This window comes from Anolis sagrei, chromosome 1 (assembly GCF_037176765.1).
Source record: "Anolis sagrei isolate rAnoSag1 chromosome 1, rAnoSag1.mat, whole genome shotgun sequence".
Taxonomy (NCBI): domain Eukaryota; kingdom Metazoa; phylum Chordata; class Lepidosauria; order Squamata; family Dactyloidae; genus Anolis; species Anolis sagrei.
Window position 1 is genome coordinate 204,446,528 of NC_090021.1, and position 22,487 is coordinate 204,469,014.

Genomic DNA, 22,487 nt, shown 5'->3' on the forward strand with positions numbered 1-22,487 from the left:
CTGATTTATTTATACTTTGCTGTTCTACCAAAGCATTGCAATGCTTTTCATTCCTAAGGACATAGGAAATTCTGAGGATAAGAATTTGTGTGGGAACCAAATCTAAGAGGAAAGAAACCAAGACTTGCAACAGTGGAAACTGGAGGATGCTCATGTATCTTTAATGGTTTTTTAAAAGATGGAGTTTCAGCAGGTGTTGCTTAGCATGCAACTAGGTGTCCAGCATCACCTGCTGAAATTCCCTGTTTTGCACAGCCAGCATCATGCTGGCACCTGCCACTCCAACCTATCCTATTTTTAAAACTCTCATTTCCAAATGTCATAATAGGTGGGTGGATGTACACAAACATTGTGCCAACTGAGCTACTGATAAAGCTTCAGCCACTTGTCTGGAAAGCTCAGTCCTAACCAAGCTGCATTAGGACATATTTCCGCACGGGTAGCAGCAATACTTTTAGAAATGACTTCTTCATGAAAATAAATGTTTAACCAAGAACCCAGGATGTAAACCTAGAAAGTACGATATTTATTTATTTATTTTTATTTATTTACAGCTTTTATATTCTGCCCTTCTCACCCCACAGGGGACTCAGGGCGGATTACAGTGCACACATATATGGCAAACATTCAATGCCAATTTTGATGTACAGACATATACAAACTTACACAGAAGCTATTTAACTTTTTCTGGCCGCCAGGGGAGCTGTCACTTTCATCGTCCATCTGCAATGCTGATGAAGTACCTCCACATTCCTCACATGCTTCCCCGGTATAAAGATGCGTACATTCAATTGTTGTGTAGGCATGCACCTTCAAGTTATTTTCAATTTGTCATGATCCTATCACTGGTGGCCCTTCCACATAGCCCTATATCTCAGAATATCAAGACAGAAAATCCCACATTATCTGAGTATGGACTCAGATACCCCGGTTCAAAGGGATATAGGGCTGTGTGGAAGGGCCTTGGGCTCAGAGAATGGCACACGATCATGGAGTGGGTTTCAATGGCCAAGCAAGGTATCAATTATTGGGCTCCTTCCACACAGCTGAATAAAATCCCACATTTTCTGCTTTGAACTTGATCATATGCCAGTGTGGACTCAGATAACCCAGTTCAAAGCAGATGTTGTGGATTTTCTGCCTTGATATTCTAGGTTATATGGCTGTGTGGAAGGGCCTTTGATCTCCAGTGTCATCTCACATTTAAATCACCCAGGGCTCGGCAAAAGTATGATAGCTGAGACCCAATGCTGGTTGTGCAACGTGGATCAGTATTAGAGAAGCGAAGATGTTAAGCGCTAAGATCAATGGGGAAGATACCAGCGTTCCATACAGTCATGCTGGCCACATGACCTTGGAGGTGTCTACAGACAACGCTGCCTCTTTGGCTTAGAAATGAAGATGAGCACCACACCCAAGAGTTGGACATGACTGGACTTCATGTCAAGGTGAAACCTTTACCTTTACTTACTAAAAATATTAAAATACTAATAATATATATAGATCTCTCTTCTCACCTTGCCAGGCACTTCAGGGGAAGAGTCAGAACACTAGAGTTAAATCCCAAAGCAACCCTTTATGCTCTCTCCCTCTCTCTCAGGAAATTGAAGAGTCCCCTCTCTGTTTAACTCCTTACCTTTTTACACACACACACACACACACACACACACACGTGTGTGTGTGTGTATGAAAAAGGTGTATACATATATGTGGCTGAAAAAGGTGTGTGTGTATCTGTGTGTGTGATATAGTATTTTAATATTTTATTTATGGACACCCGGTGGCACAGTGGGATAAACCGCTGAGCTGCTGAACTTGTTGACCAAAAGGTCGCAGGTTTGAATACAGGGAGTGGCGTGAACTCCTGCTGTCAGTCCCAGCTTCTGCCAACCTAGCAGTTCGAAAACATGCAAATGTGAGTAGATCAATAGTGGGAAGGTAAGGGCGCTCCGGTGGGAAGGTAAGGGCGCTCCATGCAGTCATGCTGGCCACATGAGCTAGGAGGTGTCTATAGACCATGCCAGCTCTTCAGCTTAGAAATGGAGATGAGCACCAACCCCCAGAGTTGGACACGACTGGACTTAATGTCAAGGGGAAAACCTTTACCTTACTTTACCTATATATTATTAGTATTTCAATATTTTATTTATGGGCCCCCAGTGGCGCAGTGGGTTAAACTACTGAGCTGCTGAGCTTGTTGACCAGAAGGTCACAGGTTCGAATACAGGGAGCGGCGTGAACTCCTGCTGTCAGCCCCAGCTTCTGCCAACCTAGCAGTTTGAAAACATGCAAATGTGAGTAGATCAATAGGTGGGAAGGTGGGAAGGTAAGGGCGCTCTATGCAGTCATGGTGGCCACATGAGCTAGGAGGTGTCTACAGACAACACCGGCTTTTTGGCTTAGAAATGGAGATGAACACCAACCCTCAGAGTCGGACATGACTGGACTGAATGTCAAGGGGAAACCTTTTCTTTTAGTTACTATACTATATATATATCTCCTCACCTAGCCAGAGTGCTCCAGGGGAAGAGTCAGAACATTACAATTAAATCCCGAAGTGGCCTTTTGCACTTTCTCCCTTAGGAAATTGAAGAATACCCTCTCTGTTTCACTCCTTACGTTTTTCTAATATGTATATGTGTGTGTATGTGTGTGTGTGTGTGTGTGTATATATATATATATATATATATATATACATACACACACACACACACACACACATACATACTAGCCGTCCCCTGCCACTGTGGTCCAGTCTGTGTATATGTGTTTTTGTGTGTATATACAGTATGTGTATATGTGTGTATATATATTTGTGAATATGTGTATATATGTGCTTTTGCTCATGTGCTGTAATGTATTTTTTTTTGGCTTTTTAAGTCTCTTCTGCTGTGTTTTTCAGTGTTTTTATGAGTGATGGTCACTTGTTAGCCTGAGATGTGTCTAAATTTGTGTCCAAATTTGGTGTCAATTCGCCCAGTGGTTTTGAGTTATGTTAATTCCACAAACGAACTTTACATTTTATTTATATAGATATAATATTAGAAAAAGGTGTATATATAAGGTAGAAAAAGGTGTGTGTGTGTATATATATATACATACATACATACATACACACACACACAACACACACACACACACACACACACACACACTAATTAGATAGATAGATTGATATTATAAAAAGGTAAGGAGTGACACAGAGAGGGGGCTCTTCGATTTCCTACGGGAGAGAGCGCAAAGGGCTGCTTTGGAATTCTTCTGACTCTTCTTCTGGAGCGCCTGGCGAGGTGAGAAGAGAGCAGAGGGGCGGGAGAGGTGGAGGGAGGGGAAGGAAAGGGACGCGTCCCCTTTAAGGCTCCGGCGGCGGCGGCGGCGGCAGCGGCAGCGGCGCCCTTGGCCGACTCCGTCCCCACGCGCAGCGGCAGCGGCTCCAGAGCAGAGCCAGAGCCAGAGCCGAGCCGAGAGGCGGCTGCGAGGAGGAGCGGAGGAGGAGGAGGAGAGCCCCTTCCCCATCTACCTGCCCACCCGCCCGCCCGCCCGCCTCCCTCTTTCCCTCCCTCCCTAGCCGCGCCCAGGCATGTCCAAACACCCCTCCGCCTACGGCAAGAACGGAATGGCAGACCCCATCTTCCAGGTAAAGGCTTCAGCCCCCTCCCTAAGTGGTGGTGGTGGGGGGATCAGGGAAGGGGGGAAAGGGGGGTATGCCTCCAGCACTGCTTCTCTGGGAAAAGAGGGGAGGGGGCTTCTTCCTCTGGGGAGGCTTGGGTTTGGGCTTCTCAGCTTGCCCCCTCATTCACAGGCGCCCCTTGTTTCCACTCCCCCTCCCCAATCTCCCCTCTCACCCCCTTTTGCCCATTTGATCTCCCTCCCACCCCACCCCCTTAAACACCCCTCCCTCCCCTTCTCTCCCACTTCTCCCCTCTTCTCCCCCTCCTTTCCCCACCCCCCTCCACGCCCCCTTCTCCTCCCCCCAATTCCTTCCCTCCCCCTATATGCCCCCATTCACCTTTTCCTCCCCCCCCCCCCCGTGGCCCCTTTCTCCTGCTCTCTTCCAGGGCAGCCGAGGCACAGCCACCCGCCGCAGCCGCTTGAAGCGATCCGATGGCAGCACCACCTCCACCAGCTTCATCCTCCGGCAGGTAAGAAGGGGTGGCAGCTGGGCAAGGCAAGGCAAGGCGGTGGCCCACCCAGGAGGAGGGCGGCTTGGAGGTGCCCAAGACCCACTCCGTGCACTTCAGTTGCAATAGCCGAAGAGCCATCCTCTGCTCCAAAGCAGAAGGTGTGCTACTCACCTGGTCCGAATAGCCATCCTCTGCTCCAAAGCAGAAGGTGTGCTACTCACCTGGTCCGAATAGCCATCCTCTGCTCCAAAGCAGAAGGTGTGCTACTCACCTGGTCCGGCCACATTTGGGTTCCAGAAGACCCCCTTGAAAAGGACCACCCAGAGCGAAGCATTCGGAGTTCACTCTTGAAAGTGGGGACACTGGAATGTATTTATTTATCATGTCAAAAGCAAATTGAGGGCACAGTGGAAATGCATTTAAAAACACAAAAGTTTGGCATTATGCTTCATGTCCTTTGACCAGAAGCTGGCCACTTGGAGTGTGTCTGGTGTCACTGTGAGAAGGTCCTCCATTGTGCATGTGGCAGGGCTCATGCTGCATTGTAGTAGGTGCTCTGTGGTTTGTTCTTCTCCACACTCGCATGTCACGGACTCCACTTTGTTGCCCCATTTCTTAAGGTTGGTTCTTTATCTCTGGGTGCCAGTCTGTTCAGCACCTTCCAGGTTGCCCAATCTTCTGTGTGCCCAGGAGGGAGTTTCCCATCTGGTCTCAGCCACTGATTGAGGTTCTGGGTTTTAGCCTGCCACTTTTTGGACTCCTGTTTGCTGAGGTGTTCCTGTGAGTCTCTCTGCAGATCTTAGGAAGCTTGATTTAAGGCATTGGCATGCTAGCTGGTATCCGAAGAGAGGATGGGGCAGACATGTCAATGCCTTGGTCCTTTCAATGCTGGCTGCTTTTTTTTTTTTTTGTCGTGTCAGGAGCGACCACTCCTGTTGTGCAGGAGTTGCAGTACCAGCTGAACAGTGTAAGTTCTCCAGTGGTGTGGGGTGTAGATATTCTGTGATAATGTGGCATGGCCCTTGAATGCTCTAGCTGGAGGTCAGTTGTGACCAGCAGTGCTGTAGAATTTGAAGAGGCACGAATGGAGAGTGGAAGAGAGAAATGTGCCAAGAGGAAGGCACGTCAAGCCAACTCCGACTGGGACCGCTTTCCACCTGGAAACCAATGCCCTCACTGTGGGAGAACATGCAGGTCAAGAATAGGGCTCCACAGTCACCTACGTACCCACCACCAGTACACCAATCTTGGAAGGCAATCCTACTCAGCCAACAAGAGATCGCCTAAGTAAAGTAAGTAAGTCTCATTAAGTGACTGGAATACCCACCTTGGGGTCGAAGATACAGTGCTCAATGTTTAATTCTTTTGGGGTAAGCTGCTGATGCCATAAGATTGCCCATTTGGACTGGCCCCTTCTGGGTTGTGCTTTTAACAGGAGCCGTGAAAGACATGTAAAACGTGCCTGTGTTACATGGCAAAGGGAAAAGGTGCTCATGTTCTCCTACATCCAAAGATCAGGTGGGCGAAGGACTGCAGCTGCGTGGTTCAGAATTGGCACACCCATCCTGGAGAAGTGGGTCAGACCCAAGGCATTTTCCGACAGTAGCTTCTGGGGGCTTCAGGCAGAATCTCCATTATTCTGCTACTCTTCTAGCAGAAAATTTGTGTATTCATTGGGTGTAAATTCCTCCTTGCAGTTCGGAGCTCATATCTGAAATGACCCCTGCAATTCACATACAGGTCAAATAGGGCCGTAGATAATAGGGAATAGGTATTATTGGAAATAGATTATGAATATTAGACAAATAGGCCCTTGCTCATGACCCTGGTGTGACACATTTGACGTGTGGCAAGGCAGGGGTGAGTGGGCAACTCTGTAAATAAATAAAAAGAATGCTTCCCCTCAAAAGGTTTGTGTATTAGTCCTAAATTGTTCAGTGTTCTCTCCAAATGTTCATGTAGTATTAAAGCAGTTTGACAACACCTTCACTACATTACATAGGCAATCTTTCATGGCACAAGAATGATGCCCCTCCAAGTGTAGTGTCTTGGCGGTGACTGTGGAGCTCTTTTCTTGATCTGCATGTTCTCCCACAGTGAGGGCATCGGTTTCCAGGTGGAAGACAGTCCTGGTCAGGGTTGACACGCCTTCCTCTTGGCACTTTTCTCCCTTTCACCCTCCATTTGTGCCTCTTCAAATTTGACAGCACTGCTGGTCACATCTGACCTCCAGTTAGAGCGCTCAAGGGCCAAGGTTTCCCAGTTCTTGGTGTCTATGCCACAGTTTTTAATGTTGATTTTAAGTCCATCTTTAAATCTCTTTTCCTGTCCACCAACATTATGTTTCCTGTTCTTGAGTTTGGAATATAGTAACTCTTTTGGGAGACAGTGGTCGGGCATTCAGACGTGACCCGTTCAGTGGACTTCCAACGCTGGTGGTTTTTGCTTCTTCCAGCACACTGACATTTGTCCACCTGTCTTCCCAAGAGATTTGCAGGATTTTTTGGAGGCAACGCTGATGGAATCATTCCAGGAGTTGCATGTGATGTCTGTAGACAGTCCACTTTTTGCAGGCATATAGCAGGGTTGAGAGGACAATAGCTTTATAAACTCGCACTTTGATCTCCCTATGCATGTCCCCATCCTCAAACACTCTCTGCTTCATGTAGAAAAATGTTGCGCTTGCATGGCTCATGTGGTGTTGTATTTCAATGTCAATGTTGACTTTTGTGGAGAGGTGGCTGCCAAGGTAGCAGAAATGGTCACCATTTTCTAATGTTACACCATCAAGCTGTATTTCTGGCATTGCAGAGGGATTGGCTGATAACTGCTGGAAGAGCATTTTAGTTTTCTCGATGTTCAATGAGAGGCCAAGCTTCTTGCATGCTTCTGCAAAGGTGTTAAGAGTTGCTTGTAGGTCTTCTTCTGAATGAGCACAGACTACGTTATCATCAACATATTGGAATTATATGTTATTCTATAACATTGGAGTTCTATAACAGATTTAAACAGTTTGACACCACTTTCACTACCATGGTTCAATGCGATGGGAGTTGTAGTTTTACAAGGTATTCAGCCTCCTTTGTCAAATAGTGCTGGTCTCTCATGAAACTTCAGATCCCAGGATTACATGGCATTGAGCCATGGCAGTTATAGTGGTGTCAAACAGCATTGATTCTACAGTGCAGACAAGACATGGGCAAACTTGGGCCTTCCCTCCAGATGTTTTGGGCTTCAACGCCCCCCCCCCCCCCATTCCTAACAGCCTCAGGCCCCTTCCTTTTCTTTTCCTTTTTCCTTTTCTGCTTAAGCAGCTGAGGCGGAAAAAGGAAAGGGCCTAAAGCTGTTAGGAATGGTGAGAGTTGAAGTCCAAAACACCTGGAGGGAGGGCCCAAGTTTGCCCATGCCTAGTGTAGATGCATCCTTAAAAACCCTTTGTGGTAAAGTTGGAAGAAAGAGTGATCCTGAGTAAATACAGAAAACGTCTTCCACTTCATCAGTAACTCCATCCAACTGGAGGCAATCCAAGACACACGAGGTAGCAACCCAGAAGTTCAAGTGTGGATAAAGAGAGCTCTTTGAAAAAATGCATTATTCATGACCGGCTTGTATTTCAAAACGTTGGTTAAATGTTGGCATTGAGATAGATAGCAACAAAATAGCAGTGAAGTCGACAAGGGTGATTGATGGAGTTTAATCCAGGAATGGGAGTTGACTATAAGGACTGTTCAAGGCACCTGCACAAGATGCCTCCTTGACCTCATAAATCTCAGCCTGGAAACTTGAGACTAAAATGGAAGTTTTTCTAGGCTTAGGGAAATGGAGGAAGATACATATTTGTCTCTAAGTGCCCGAGATGCCCCTAGGCTTAGATAAATGGAGTTGGGTATTACAGAAAGGATAAAAATTGAAATGGACAACACAGCCAGGTACTAACTGGTAATCAGACCTTATATCTGAAATGTTGCCGCATCCTTTCTCTTAAACTGGAAATATTGAGATTTTGTCTCGTAACACATTGCAATCTATGTAAAAGATTCCACTTGCTGCCAGCCAGCAGTTTTCTCAGCTGCTTTTTCGTGGCTGTCTCATTGTGTTCTTCTCTTGCAGAGAGTAATAGAATGGGTTAGATGTCCTGAGCTGAACTAGGTCATATCCCGTCAGCTTGCTTCTGTGATGCTCTGCTCATTATATTTAGACTCACATACGCAGGAAAGTTCTTTGGTTCTGCCTTGTGTTCCACAAATGTCTTGGAGGACCTTCCTGCGTTGCGAAAATGAGTGGGTGCTTGCCTTGGAACTCTCCGTTTCCATGCCTGGATTAGAAAGGCTCTGAGTAATGCGTTAGACCTGCGTCTTTCAAACAGCTGCTCCCCAATCTTGTGCGGCAAAACTCTTTGGAAATGGGGGGATCTTTCTGACGGAGTGTTTGGTATAGCTGGGGACCAGAAGCTATGCCAATGGACATCCCTAATCTTTCCCAGTGCTTGAAGGAGTTGCTTTTTTGATAAAAAAAAAAAAACACCATTTGGAAACATATGTATAGTCTATTGTCGAAGGCTTTGATGGCTGGAATCACTGGGGTGTTGTGTGGTTTCCAGGCTGTATGGCTGTGTTCTAACAGTATTTTCTCCCGACGTTTTGTCTGTATTTGTGGCTGGCATCTTCAGAGGATCCTCTAAAGACGCCAGCCACAGATGCAGGCAAAATGTCAGGAGAAAATGCTGTTAAAACACAGCCATACAACCTGGAAACTACGCAGCACCCCTTGTGTACAGTCATTCCTCCACATTTTTGGCTTTGACTTTTGTGGATTTGATTATTTACAGATGTTTTCTCTCACAATGTTTGGTTTTTATTCATTGTGTAAGAAGCAAATTGAGGGTACAGTTAAAATGCATTTAAAAACACAAAGTTTAAAAAACTTGGCATTATGCTAAATGTCCTTTGATCAGAAGCTGGCCACTTGGAGTGCCTCTGGTGTCGCTGTGAGAAGGTCCTCTATTGTGCTTGTGGCAGAGCTCTCAGTGGTGCAGTGGGTTAAACCCTTGTGCCAGCAGGACTAAAGACTGACAGGTCAGAGGTTGGAATCTGGGGAAAGCGCAGATGAGCTCCTTTGTCAGCTCCAGCTCCCCATGCAGAGACATGAGAAAAGCCTCCCACAAGGATGGTAACACATTAAAAAAAACATCCGAGCATCCCCTGGGCAACGTCCAATTCTCTCACACCAGAAATGACTTATCAAGTCGCTCCTGACACGGGACAAAAAGGCCTTAGGTTGCATTGTAGTAAGGTCTGTGGTTTGCTCTTCTCCGCACTCACATCTTGTCAACTCCACTTTATAGCCCAATTTCTTATGGTTAGCTGTACATCTCGTGGTGCCAGAGCACAGCCTTTTCAGTGCCTTCTAGGTTACCCAGTGTGCCCAGGAGTCAGTTTCTCATCCGATCCCAGCCACTGATTAAGATTCCAGGTTTTAACTTGCCAGTTTTGGATTCTTGCTTGCTGAGGTGTTCCTGTGAGTATCTCTCTTGATCTTAGGAAGCTGTTTCTTGATTTAAGTCATTGGCATGCTGGCAGATATCCAAACAGAGGATGGGCCGGAGATGGCACTACCTTGGTCCTTTCATTATTGGCTGCTACTTCTTGATGGATGTCAGGTGTTGCAATACCAGCTGAACAGTATAATTTCTCCAGTGGTGTGGGCATAGATGTTTAGCTGCTACAGTGTGGCTCTTATGGTAAGCTTCCTCCAGCCATGCTGGAGGGCCTACAGATTTCTGAAGAGAACACTTCTCTAGGAATCTCTAGGTCCTCAAGTGTGATTTTGTGGTCAACGTTCAGCAGAAATCAACCACAGAGTCATGCTGGAAGACCCAGAAATTTCTAGAGAGATGTTCTCTTGGGTTAAAAAATTAGCAATTTCTTTATTTGTGGTTTTTCACCTTCATGGAAGTGCCCGTAACCCCAGTGTATGTGGAAGGCTGACTGTACGGCTCTTTCATACCATATTATGGACTGCTCCTAAGAATGTAAAGAAATGTTAGGGGTTCACACACAGAGTGTGCACATTTTCATGTGTCTATTTCAGATGTTTCTTTAGACTTAACATCCATTTTACTCGGGCAAAGTTAAGTTTATCAATAAAGATATTTTTAATTGAAGTTATTGCCAGGCAACTGTATAGGATTGTAATCTACATCAATTTGTTAGATATCCCCCCCCCCCCCCCCACATACTCATTTAGTGAGGCTTATCAGTAGTATGATAGTTGAATTATAATTAACTTGTTGGGAATCTGATCTAAAAATGATTTATAACCCCCCATCCCAATGTAGTTGATTAGTGAATCGTAAAATGCCTTGATCCATTTCCTTTAAGTAATCTTCTAATCTCAATCCCAAATTTATGACTTGTGGACACCTATTACTTAATTATAGACTGCTATGAATTTTAAGCGAACCTCTAGGAGCTCATCAAACCGAGGTTCATGTTTTATGATGGAAATAATTTTATGTTTTTATGGTTAGATACAATTTTAGAGTGTAATTATTTGTGTTATTTTAGATTTTATTTAATAATTGGTTGTTTGATGTTTGTTGCTTTGGGGATGGGTAGTTTGTTAATGTATTCATGTTTTCACTTGTGGTGAGGCATTGGATGTTTGCCTCTATGTTTTTTTTTGTGTGTGTTGGAATCCTCCCTGAGTCCCTTGGGGAGATAGGGCGGAATATCAATAAAGTTTTATTAGTATTTATTATCTATTTACAGGGGCCTTAGGTTTTGACAAAATTTGAGAACTGCCCATGTGACATTCCAGAAAAGTGTGTAACACACCTGTGACAAAATTGCTGTTCCACCAGGATATCTTTACCAGCAGCCAAAATGCATTGTGAAAATGAGACAGAAGCAGCACATAACTTATCCTATGTTCAATCAGATCTCAGCCATTCTCCCTTTGGCTGAGTTGTTAGAGATTTACATGGGCCTGGGTCCCAAGAAATGGATATGCCATTAAATTGCAATGGGCAGGGATGAGGATGATGATGACAATACCAGAATTCTTTGAATGTGATTTTCCTTCTTCTTGGCAGGGGGTTGGACTGGATGGCCCATCAGATCTCTTCCAACTCAAGGTTTCTATGATTTGCTGATGACAATGATAATCTGTCCTCACATTGACCACTACTTCACCTATATTGCCAGAATGAATCATAGGGTCTGGCATAACTCAGTACCCAGACACTTAGCACACTGGCATCAGTTAAATATAAATCCTACATAAAGAGGTACCTCTCTGTCACCTCATGCCATGCACACTTGGACCCCACAAGAGGAAATGACGATGAGAAGAACTATAGAGAAAGGGCACTTTGCCTAAAATAGCCCACCACTGGGAGACTCCTATGAACTTTGGGTCTTCTCTTTTCCTAGAAACATTAAGAGACTAGCTTGGGAAAGTTACTTTTTTGGACAACTGGTCCCCTTGGCCATGCAGACTGGAAGACCTTGACAACTATAATAAAAAGTAACATTTTCACACTTTGCCTAAGAGATATATGTCTGTCGGAGATCCAGGCACAACCACCTAATCCTACATTCCGCCAGAAGGCCTCACACAGCTCAACCAGAGAAGACGGTTTTGTGATGGTTTATCAGTGGTTCCCAATCTTTGGTCCTCCGAGTGTTTTGGGCTTCCAACTCCCAGAAATCCCAGCCATCTTACAAACTGTTAGGAATTGTGGGAGCTGAAGTTCAAAACGCTTGGAGGACCAAAGGTTGGGAACAGTTGGACTTGCAACATTCCCTTTTCTGACCTGCATGGCTCCAACACACTTGGCACATAGTACAACAGGGAGCAATGGGTATCTACCACACAAAAAAGAGCCAGTCTTCCTCACATGCAGTCAAGTCTGTCTTGGCAAAGGCCTGGACTCTGTTCCAACTTTTATTGCTGCTGGTCAGGTATCTTTTTTTGCAGAAAAAGGGGTACCGGGTCAATTCAGTCTGATTCACTGGGGCTGGGGACACAGAAGCCCTGTGAAAATGAAAAACCATAAACTAAAAAATTGTAGGTTTATAAAAAAATCTCAGACTATATTTCTCTAAGAATTTCTAGCCCCTCCAGCATGAGTCTATGGTCAAGTTCCATTGGACGCCTTGGAGAACCTAGAGATTCTTAGAGCAGTGGTCCTCAACCTGTGGGTCCCCAGATGTTTTGGCCTTCAACACCCAGAAATCCTAACAGCTGGTAAACAGGCTGGGATTTTTGGGAGTTGTAGGCCAAAACACCTGGGGACCCACAGGTTGAGAACCACTGTCTTAGAGATTCTCTAGGTTCTTCAGCATGACAGGGAACATTATAATCAAATCCGTGAAGTCAGATCTGCATATGTAGAGGGCCTCCTGTATTCAGAAGTGGCTGTCTGTGAACGAGCAAAAATATATGTTTTACACATTTTTTATTTTTCTAGCCTTTTTTCTAGTTTATATTTATTGTGTTCTCCTTGGCTTCAGTTATTGTAATTTCCACGACTGCTCTGCAATGAAATATAATTTATTGTTCAAAACAGTTTTTAAAAAGGAACATTTATGAGTTATTTTGCCTTTCTTTTTAAAAAAGGCATATACTTCTATTTAAGTGCCCCCTTTACTGGATTTTAGGTTTTGTATGCTTTATTGGCATTTATTTTGAGTGTTTTGACACAAAATGGGATTGCATTTGAATACAACTTTAGATTCATAGTTGTGAGCAGCTGATTTTCCTGCATCAAACTCAGAATATTGGTTGCATTGAGGAACTACTTGTGACCAACAGATTACAAACATTAACACCTCATTACACTAGAGGATGAATCCATTTTAAATCCGGTTTCTGCCCCCTGCAGAAATCTGGGGTTTGTAGTTTAGAGAGGCTGTTGAAAGGCTCCTCTCTAAACTACAAACCCCAGAATTTTTCAGGAGGCAGAAACTGGATTTAAAGTGGATTCATTCTCTCATGTGATGAAGTACGATGTCCGTTCAATTTACTCTTGACATCGAGGTGTTTTGTAGGCAGTTTTCTTCCACAAAACAGAATGATCAATTGTCAGGCAGAATTATTCTTGTTATTTAACAGTGCTCTGTATTTGTGTGTGTCTATATGAGAGAACATTGTTGGGTGAAAGAGACAAAGGTATGGGAATGATCGCATCAAAAATTCATAAAGTGGATCAGATTTCAGCCCACATAGAAGCAATTCTGCTGGTTTGCAGACAATCTGAGTTTAGAAGTGAGAACACTACAAATAATGGTGTTACCTGGAATGCGTTATTGAGGTTTTGTGTATTGCAGACATAACAATATGCCTTTTGGAAATAACACAATGATACAATATCATTGCATCCCCCCCCCTCCCTAAGTGTAACAATATAATTTTCCTGGGAGGTAAAAATATATTTTTGTAGCATTTTGAACATTTTACTTAATTTTAGACATTTTTAAGACTTAAATTTATTTTCAGCAAAATTAGCCAAAATGATAGCACAATCAATGAATGGCAGTAAGTTACACTTTAGGTAACTACATTTATGTGGAGGCATAGTGGGTTAATCCGCCGAACTGCTGAACTTACTAACCGAAAGGCCGGCAGTTCGAATCTTGGGAGCAGGGTGAGCTCCTGCTGTTAGCCCTAGCTCCTGCCAACCTAGCAGTTCGAAAAGATGCAAATGTGAGTAGATCAATATGTACCACTTCTGTGGGTAGGTAACGGTGCTCCATGCAGTCATGCTGGTCACATGACCATGGAGGTGTGTATGGACAATGCCAGCTCTTCGGCTTAGAAATTGAGATGAGCACCAACCCCCAGAGTTGGACATGACTAGACTTAATGTCAGGGGGAAACCTTTGCCTTTACTTTACATTTACTTACACTTGGAAAGCAGTTGTTTCAAGGGATGACCTGTCTTTGCATAGTTTGCATCAAAAAACAGAAAGGTTTCATTTCAACCAGCAATGTTTAATTGCCATTTGTATGAAATGCTCTCTGGTGTAATGAAATGCAGCACTGTGAATCTACACAGATAGCTTTGAAAGATGAAAAGATCACCGAATTAACAACGTATATTGTTTGTCTTTCCTCTGGTTTGGCACAGCGCAATGCACTACAATGCCCACTAACCACTGAGTAAAAGCAGTGCTTTCTGTGGCTGATGGGTATTGCAGTACTGTAGTTCAGCACTAATTGAAAAGTTCCTCTTTCCTGCTACAATTTAAGCCATCGGATAAGAGCCATTTAAGGTCTTGCTCAATGAACTTGCTCAATGAACAATTTTGGCTGAGACCAATTCCTGGTTTTCTCACAGGATCAAGGGATTTGTTGGAGGCTGAAAAAGATGAATTGAGTGGAAGGGCCAAGGTCATAAGTGGTTTTTGATTTTCTAGTTTATTTGGGAGTGGAAGCTGAGCAGTATTCAGTTTTCAGTTTTGTGTCTAAAAATAGTGGTTCCCTATTCTTATAAAATGAAGGAATTTGATTCAGATGAACTATCATGGATGTATGAACTTGATCAGGTTCCAGGACCTGCCAAGATCTTATTGGATCAGACAGCAAACAGAAGCTCATAAACTGCTTTTAAATATGAGCCAAGGCTCCCATTGCAATTAGAAAGGCTGGGGAAGAAAAAAAATCGGGGATAAGTGTGTTTTCAAGCGTGTAAAAACATACTTGGTTCCTTATGGCAGCCTAGGAGGCTTTGTGCTCACACCTGCTGCAGAGCAGATTTGATGTTCATTATTGTTGGGACTGGAGGTTGAGTGGAATATTTTTGCTTTCAAGAAAAAATTGTCACTGGAACAAATTGTAGTGGCAGATCCTGGGGGAAAGCTTTTTGGGAGTATTTCAGAAGGATACAAGCTGGGCTGAATATTTGTTGGGCCCATAGATGGACATTTGGTCCAGCACCTGCGTTGCAATAGAAATACGAGTTGGCAAGCCGTGACTAATTTGTACAGGACAGTTCCATGGCATGTCGAATGTCTTAATGAAGCCAAGCCACAGTTGCTGGAGCATGCACTTATTTGGCTCTGTTTTGTGCGAGTAGGCTGACCTGTTCAAGAGAAGACCAGAAAACAATGAAATATGAATGGCAAAGAAGAGAAGACTTCCCTCTCCCATGTTTTGTGATGATTTCTAATTATGTAAACCAAGATGTTGCTGTGCTTGCTATTGATAGATTGACTGTAAACTTATAAGGCAGGTATGAGGTACATGTCATTTCAAGCTTATGGTGACCCTAAGGTGAGCCTAGCATAATGTAGTAGTTTGACTGTTGTTCTCCAACTGTGGGGACCAGATTCTATTCTACACTCAGCCATAGAAACGTACTGGTAACCAGAAGGCAACTCTGATCTGACACCTACCTCTACACTGACACCTACCTCTGTACTCATCCCAAATGTGGCTTAAAAGGGACCTTTTCTGGGAAGGCCCTAGCTTTGGAACGCCCTCCCTAGAGAAATCTTTTATCATTTAGGAAAGGAGTGAAAACTTTTATATTTGAACAGGCCTTCGGGGGAAATTAAAATTGTAGATGGACCATGGCTCTCTCTAGATCAAATCGTACGGGAACTTGGCTCCCAATGGGGTTAATTAATGGTTTTAAATATGTATGTTATCATTGTAAAACTACTGACAGTTTTGGATAATAAGGTTGCGATAAGGAATTTATCGGGTTTTAATCTGTTTTAATTTTTACTTTGTATTGTTAGCTGCTTTGAGTCTCGCCTTGGTGCGGGAGAAAAGCGGGGTAAAAATCAACTCAAAATAATAATAATAATAATAATAATAATAATAATAATAATCGGTGATCTTGGGTGAGTTGCACACCTTCATACCAGAAATCTCCATGATATGTTTCCTTAGGGTCACCAAAAGTTGAAAATAACTTGAGAGCACACAATTACAACATCATAATCATCAACAACAACGGGGAAACTTTGAATTATAACTCCCACAGTTGCTTTCCATAGGCAATGGTGAATGGAGCTAAGTGAGGTTTTGAAATTTGCCAATGTATCTAAATCTACCTATTGGAGAAACAAGTAACAACAATCTTTTCCAACCAGAGTTACTTGTAGTTGATAAATTTAGTTGTCCCTTCCTGAAGGACTGGATCAGTCATGGCTTTGTAATGTCTAGGATGGAAAGTTATAATGAATTTTATATAGGTCTGTCTTTTGAATGCAGTTTGACATTTTCAGCAGTAGCAATCCCTATAGTTATTGTTGATAATGAATTAAATATCAGGTAGACATTCCATGAAAAAAATTATCTCTAATTGAACATACCTGTTGGGCTTTTTGAGTTCCCATACCATTCATACTCTGATATATGTCAGTTCCTGTGAGATTAAATGTATGTATTTTCTCTGCATTCACAGAGCTGTAACTCCTAATTGCTTTTCAAACACTAGTGTTTAGTTCCCCATGCACTGATGCTCCTCAAGCTCCTCCTAGGAAATGTGGTTGTGAATTGACCTTGGCAGAACACTTGAACCCTGTAAAAGATATTTTAGACAGGACTTTGCAGAAGAGGAGTTCAGCTTCCATTTCAACCTAGTGCTAAAGAGCTTCAGATTTTGAGCTGTGGGTGTTGTGTCGCCAGCAAGCCATCTGTCGCTTTCCTCTCGTCCGGATCTCAGGACACTTGCCAGTTGGATAGATGAGATGATCCTTTTGCAGTTCCAGAATCCTTTGTATTTGATAGTTAGTTTTGCAGTGTATGTCTTTCACATAATCTGAATTTTTTACACCTGATGAGATGGTTTGCTCATCCTCTCAGGTGTTCCTTCCCTGGTGAGCTCCTCTCCATGAAATCTCTGCAGAGCTTGATAAGGCATGAGAAGTTGAGGGAGACAGTCTGGTGCCCATGGAATTTCTTGCTGGCAATCTCTTGTTTTGGAAGCATAGAAGATTGCTCATACATTTATCATCTTCATCCCACCAGCTTAGGGGCTTTTTGTTACCATGCGTAATATAAAATCATCTGTTTCTCTACTAACATATATGTTTGTGTTTGTGAAAGAGCGAAAAGGAGAGAGCGTGCAAAACAAAGTTGTGGCCAGCCTTGGAAAGTTAGTCATTTCTGTTCATCATTACAGTGTTTGAAAAAAATAATTGGCGAATATTATTCACGGCAGTGTCAAAAACTTAACTCATTGTATTAACTGTTGTTCTTTTTATTACCTTCCATTAGGGTTTTTGTTTAGAGATAGAAACAGTGGGAAAAATAGGATTGACTAAAGAGAGCATAAAAGTTGATAAAAAGTCCTTAAAAAGTAACATTGCTCTTGCTTATTATATTGCTTTTGCAATGTAATTTTGGTGCCTTTTCTATTTTCCATTCCAGTAAATAGTAAAATAAAAATAAGATAAATATTTCATGTTTATTTATTTACATTGTTTTGATTTTTATTATGTCATATTTATTGTTAGCCACTTTGAAACCCTTGTATTGGGATAAAATAAAGTAGGATAAAAATAAATCGCTACAGGTGACTTCTAATCAGCTTTCTCCCTGATCTCATAGCGTACATTTCCTGCTTCAATTAAAACATATGCTTACTGGGCGAGTTTTGCTTTTTATTCCTTTTGGTTTATTCTATTACATTTTTTTTAATTTTATATCCAACTTTTCTCCTTATATTTCATCCAGTGTGGTTCACCACATAGCTAGAATTTGAAACAATGGAAGCCAAAACTGATTATAATATTAAAACACTATTAAATACATATAATACATGTTTAAACACAATTTAGAATATGGCCATATAGCCCAAAAAAACCCTACAGCTACCCAGTGATTCCGGCCATGAAAGCCTTCGACAATACAATTTAAGGATGGTTTTTAAAAGGCACCAGGGAAAAGGAAACAGTGTGGTGCAGCATATTTCAGCAGTCAGTCAAGTTGCAGAAGGGCTGACTGAATCAACAGCACATGGGTGAAGGCTGTATGAATAGAATTTAAAATATATGTTTTAAGGTTCAGTTGCATGGGGCATGGTCTGTCTCTCTTACTAATGACTTTATAAGGAAACATAGCATTTCTATTCTCTAGAATAGGAAGCATGGAAATGCTGTTGTTACTTATAAAGTGGGTAGATCACAACTTGACCTGGATCTTTTTTGATACATTGATATGAGTCAAATCTGATGCAAAAGTCACACTCCTAGCTGTTCTCATGTTTTCAGTAAATTTCAGTAATATGATTGCTGGGAAGGGTGTGTATGGTAAGGAAGGAATTTTGTGGCTGCTTTTGGTAAATGAGACATTTACTTCTTAGGAGGAGAGCAACGACCAATATCGATAAAATAGTTAAGAGTAGAGACATCACACTGGTAATGAAGATCTGCATAGTTAAAGCAATGGTATTCTCCGCAGTTGCATCTATGGATGCGAGAGCTGGACCATAAGGAAGGCTGAGTGAAGGAAGATAGACGCCTTTGAACTGTGCTGTGCTGTAGGAAAATTTTGAGAGTGCCTTGGACCGCGAGAAGATCCAACCAGTCCATACTCCAGGAGATAAAGCCCGACTACTCACTGGAGGGAAGGATTGTAGAGGCAAAGATGAAGTACTTTGGCCACATAATGAGAAGACAAGAAAGCTTGGAGAAGACAATGATGCTGGGGAAAATGGAAGGAAAAAAGAAGAGGGGCTGACCGAGGGCAAGATGGATAGATGTTATCCTTGAAGTGACTGGCTTGACCTTGAAGGAGCTGGGGGTGGCGACGGCCGGTAGGGAGCTCTGGCGTGGGCTGGTCCATGAGGTCATGAAGAGTCGGAAATGACTGAATGAATAAACAACGACAACAACCATTGGCAAACAATTGGGAGTCAAAAATCCTGCTGATGTTTGCAGTCTGTATTTTATCCCCAGCCTTTTTGTGTGTTTTATTTTAACAATAGAATGATTAAAGAATTGCCTAACTAAAAGAGCATCTGGGAAATGCAGGTTGAGTATCTCTTATCTGGAATGCCTGGAACCAGAAGTGTTTTTTATTTAAAAAATGAAATACATATTTGCAAATAATGAGATATCTTGAAGATAGAGCACAAGCCTAAAAATGAAATTCATTTGTGTTTCATATGCATCTTATACACATAGCCTGAAGGTAATGTAATACAATATTTACAGAAATGTGCATGAAACAATTTTTGTATATATTGATCCATCAAAAAGCAACGGTGTCACTATCTCAGCCATTTCTGATTTTTCAGAATTCTGGATAAGGGATGCTCAACTGTACAATAATGGAGAAAATAAACTGGATTCAAGTAATGTTTAAACCTTGGGAAAATAACCTATGGCTGAAAAGGCATAATGTTTTGAAGGCAAAATCTTTCATAATTTTTAAAATCTCTGTCCACTCAGCATTTGTAAGATTGTAAATAAGGCCTAATCCATTTCAAATGAGCTCTGCCTGCGTGCTGCCAATCCAATTCCTCTAAGATCCGTTAAACATGTTTCATTAGCTGATTTAAGAAATCTTTGATTGGCTAAGAATTATTATTGTTCCTCTCATGACTTGAGTCCCTCTTTGGAGGTTGAGAATAGGACGGGATACAAATGTTCTAAATATAGTAGAGTCTCGCTTATCCAGCCTTCGCTCATCCAACATTCTGTATTATCCAATGCAGTCAGCCTTCTGCCCGGATCCACAGCTGTTTCAATACATTGCGATGTTTTGGTGCTAAATTTGTAAATACAGTAATTACTACATAACATTGCTGTGTATTGAACTGCTTTTCCTGTTGATTTGTGTAAAACATGCTGTTTTGGTGCTTAATTTGTAAAATCGTAATGTGACGTTTAATAGGCTTTTCCTTAATCCCTCATTATTCAACATTTTTGCTTATCCAACATTCTGCCGGTCGGTTTATGTTGGATAAGCGAGACTCTAGTGTACTTAGAATAAAGGAGTCTACACTAGGAAAAACATCATGGTACTGAGATTGCTTGTCAGAGCATGGCACATTAGTTTTTCAAAACTAATTAGTTACACCTTCAAAGGCCATGAAGTTACCATTAGAATTTTAGTTTCTCCCTTACTTTCTTGTTAAGAAACACTTTACTTTTCAAAAAAGAGAAGTTGCTAAAACAGCTGGTTTTTTGTTACTCTGCTCCCACCCACCTTCTCTCTTAAACCTCTAGAATAGTCCACAAGACAAAATACGATCCATATATTGTTGTTGTTGTTGTTGTTGTTGTTATTATTATTATTATTATTATTATTATTATTATTGCACATAAGAAGTGATACACATTGATTCTCCCTTACTCAAAATGTATTTCAAATTTTGGATTTCTTTTGATTTTGGAATGCTTTGTTTGAATGTACATACATAATAAAATATTTTAGAGAGAGGGCCCAAGTCTAAACATGAAATTCATGTATGTTTCAAGTATGCCTTATACACATAACCTAAAGGTAATTTTATATAATATTTAAAATAATTCTGTGCATGAAAAGGAATGTATGTATACTGAACCAGAAAAAAAAGCAAAGGTGCGACCTTTCTGAGCCACTCACTTGAACAATTTTAGTCCAGGTAAGGGATGTGCAACCTGTATTACTTATTTACTTAGGCAATCCCTTGTTTTCCGAGTATGATGATCTTCCAAGTGTACTGTCTTGGCGGTGGATATGTAGGTAACTGTGGAGCTCTATTCTTGACACACATGTTCTTCCACAGTATTTATCATGTCAGGAGTGAACCAAAGTTGTATTGTATTAAAAGAAAACACATACACACACACAAAGTTTGCAAACTTGGTATTCTATTAAATGTCTTTTGACTAGTAGCTGGCCACTTGGAGTGCCTCTGGTGTTGCTATAAGAAGGCCCTCCATTGTGCATGTGGCAGGGCTCAGGTTGCATTGTAGTAGGTGGTCTGTGCTTTGCTCTTCTTCACACTCGCATGTCGTGTATTCCACTTTATAGCCCCATTCTTTAAGGTTGGCTCTGCATCTTGTGGTGCCAAAGCACAGTCTATTCAGCGCCTTCCAAGTTGCCCAGTTTTACGTGTGTCAAGGAGAGAGTCTCTCATTTGGTATCAGCCATTGATTGAGGTTCTGGGTTTTAGTCTGCCACTTTTGGACTCTCGCTTGCTGGGGTGTTCCAGTGAGTGTCTCTGTAGATCTTAGAAAACTATTTATTGATTTAAGTCATTGACGTGCTGGCTGATACCCAAACAAGGGATGGGCTGGAGATGTCACTGCCTTGGTCCTTTCACTATTGGCTGCTACTTCCTGGTGGATGTCAGGTGGTGCAATACCGGCTAAACAGTGTAATTTCTCCAGTGGTGTAGGGCGCAGACACCCCATGATAATGCAACATGTCTCATTAAGAGCCACATCCACTGTTTTAGCGTGGTGAGATGCGTTCCACACTGAGCATGCATACTCAGCAGCAGAGTAGCAAAGAGCAAGGGCAGATTTCCTCACTATATCTGGTTCTTTCACAGTGAGGGCATTGGTTTCCAGGTGGAAGGTCGTCAGGGTTGGTTTGATGCACCATTCTTTTGGTACATTTCTCCCTTTCGTCTTCCATTTGTGCCTCTTCAAATTTCGCAGGACTGCTGGTCACAGATGACCTTCAGTTAGAGTGCTCAAGGCCCAGTTCATGATGTCTATGCCACAGTTTTTAACGTTAGCTTTAAGCCCATCTTTAAATCTCTTTTCCTGTCATGGAAAGTGTAGTATTATTATATCTAGCTTATTGGGAAGAGGCAACTAATTACAATTAATTAATTACTTATATCTTGTTACTTCCTGGCTCAGCTTACACGGTATTTTGTCATGGCACATCTTGTGCCTCAGCAAAGTTGTATTATGACACTTTGGGGGGAAAAGTCTGCCACTTGAACTAACTGCTTGTCTTGAGCCGAAACTGCATGTCGTCTCAAAGAAATATTGGTCATATAATGCAGCCGCTTTGCCTGAAGCTACACAGGTCTTCATTGAGTTCCACTGGGGCAGTAACAGGAACAGTAAATGTTTAACTTTATCTTCCATATTGAAAACCCTTGTCTTCTTTTTAAAAAACGTTTTCCTCTTACTAGATTTCAAGAAGGCAAAACTATGAGGTGTGTGTGCGTGCTTTTAAGTAGCCCATCAATTTATAGTAATATTCTTAGTTTCATCGGATTATTTGCAGGTGGTTTTTCCATCTCTTTGCTATGAAACATAGCCCATATTCCCTGAAATACATTGGAAATTGTTGTTGTTCTTTTCAACCTATGGAGGCCCTAAGGTAAATGTTATAACTTGTTGACAGGGAAATTCTTCAGGTATAGAAAGGGTTAAGTGTCACTTTTTCACTGCA

At 42.2% G+C, this 22,487-nt stretch overlaps 1 protein-coding gene across 2 annotated transcripts in view; it reads left to right on the forward strand.

Moving 5' to 3' along the window:
* Positions 1-3,434: 3,434 nt before the first annotated feature.
* Positions 3,435-22,487, forward strand: part of CACNB4 (calcium voltage-gated channel auxiliary subunit beta 4) — a 198,185-nt gene continuing 179,132 nt past the window's right edge. The window contains exons 1-2 of one of the 2 annotated variants that reach the window (XR_009631570.2): positions 3,435-3,637; positions 4,059-4,142. Coding sequence is in view for 1 of the 2 variants with exons in the window: in XM_060776651.2 (XP_060632634.1) it covers positions 3,581-3,637; positions 4,059-4,142 (141 nt within the window). In the remaining variant the exon portion in view is untranslated. The remainder of the gene's footprint in view (positions 3,638-4,058; positions 4,143-22,487) is intronic. The other variant, XM_060776651.2, reaches the window with a different exon arrangement.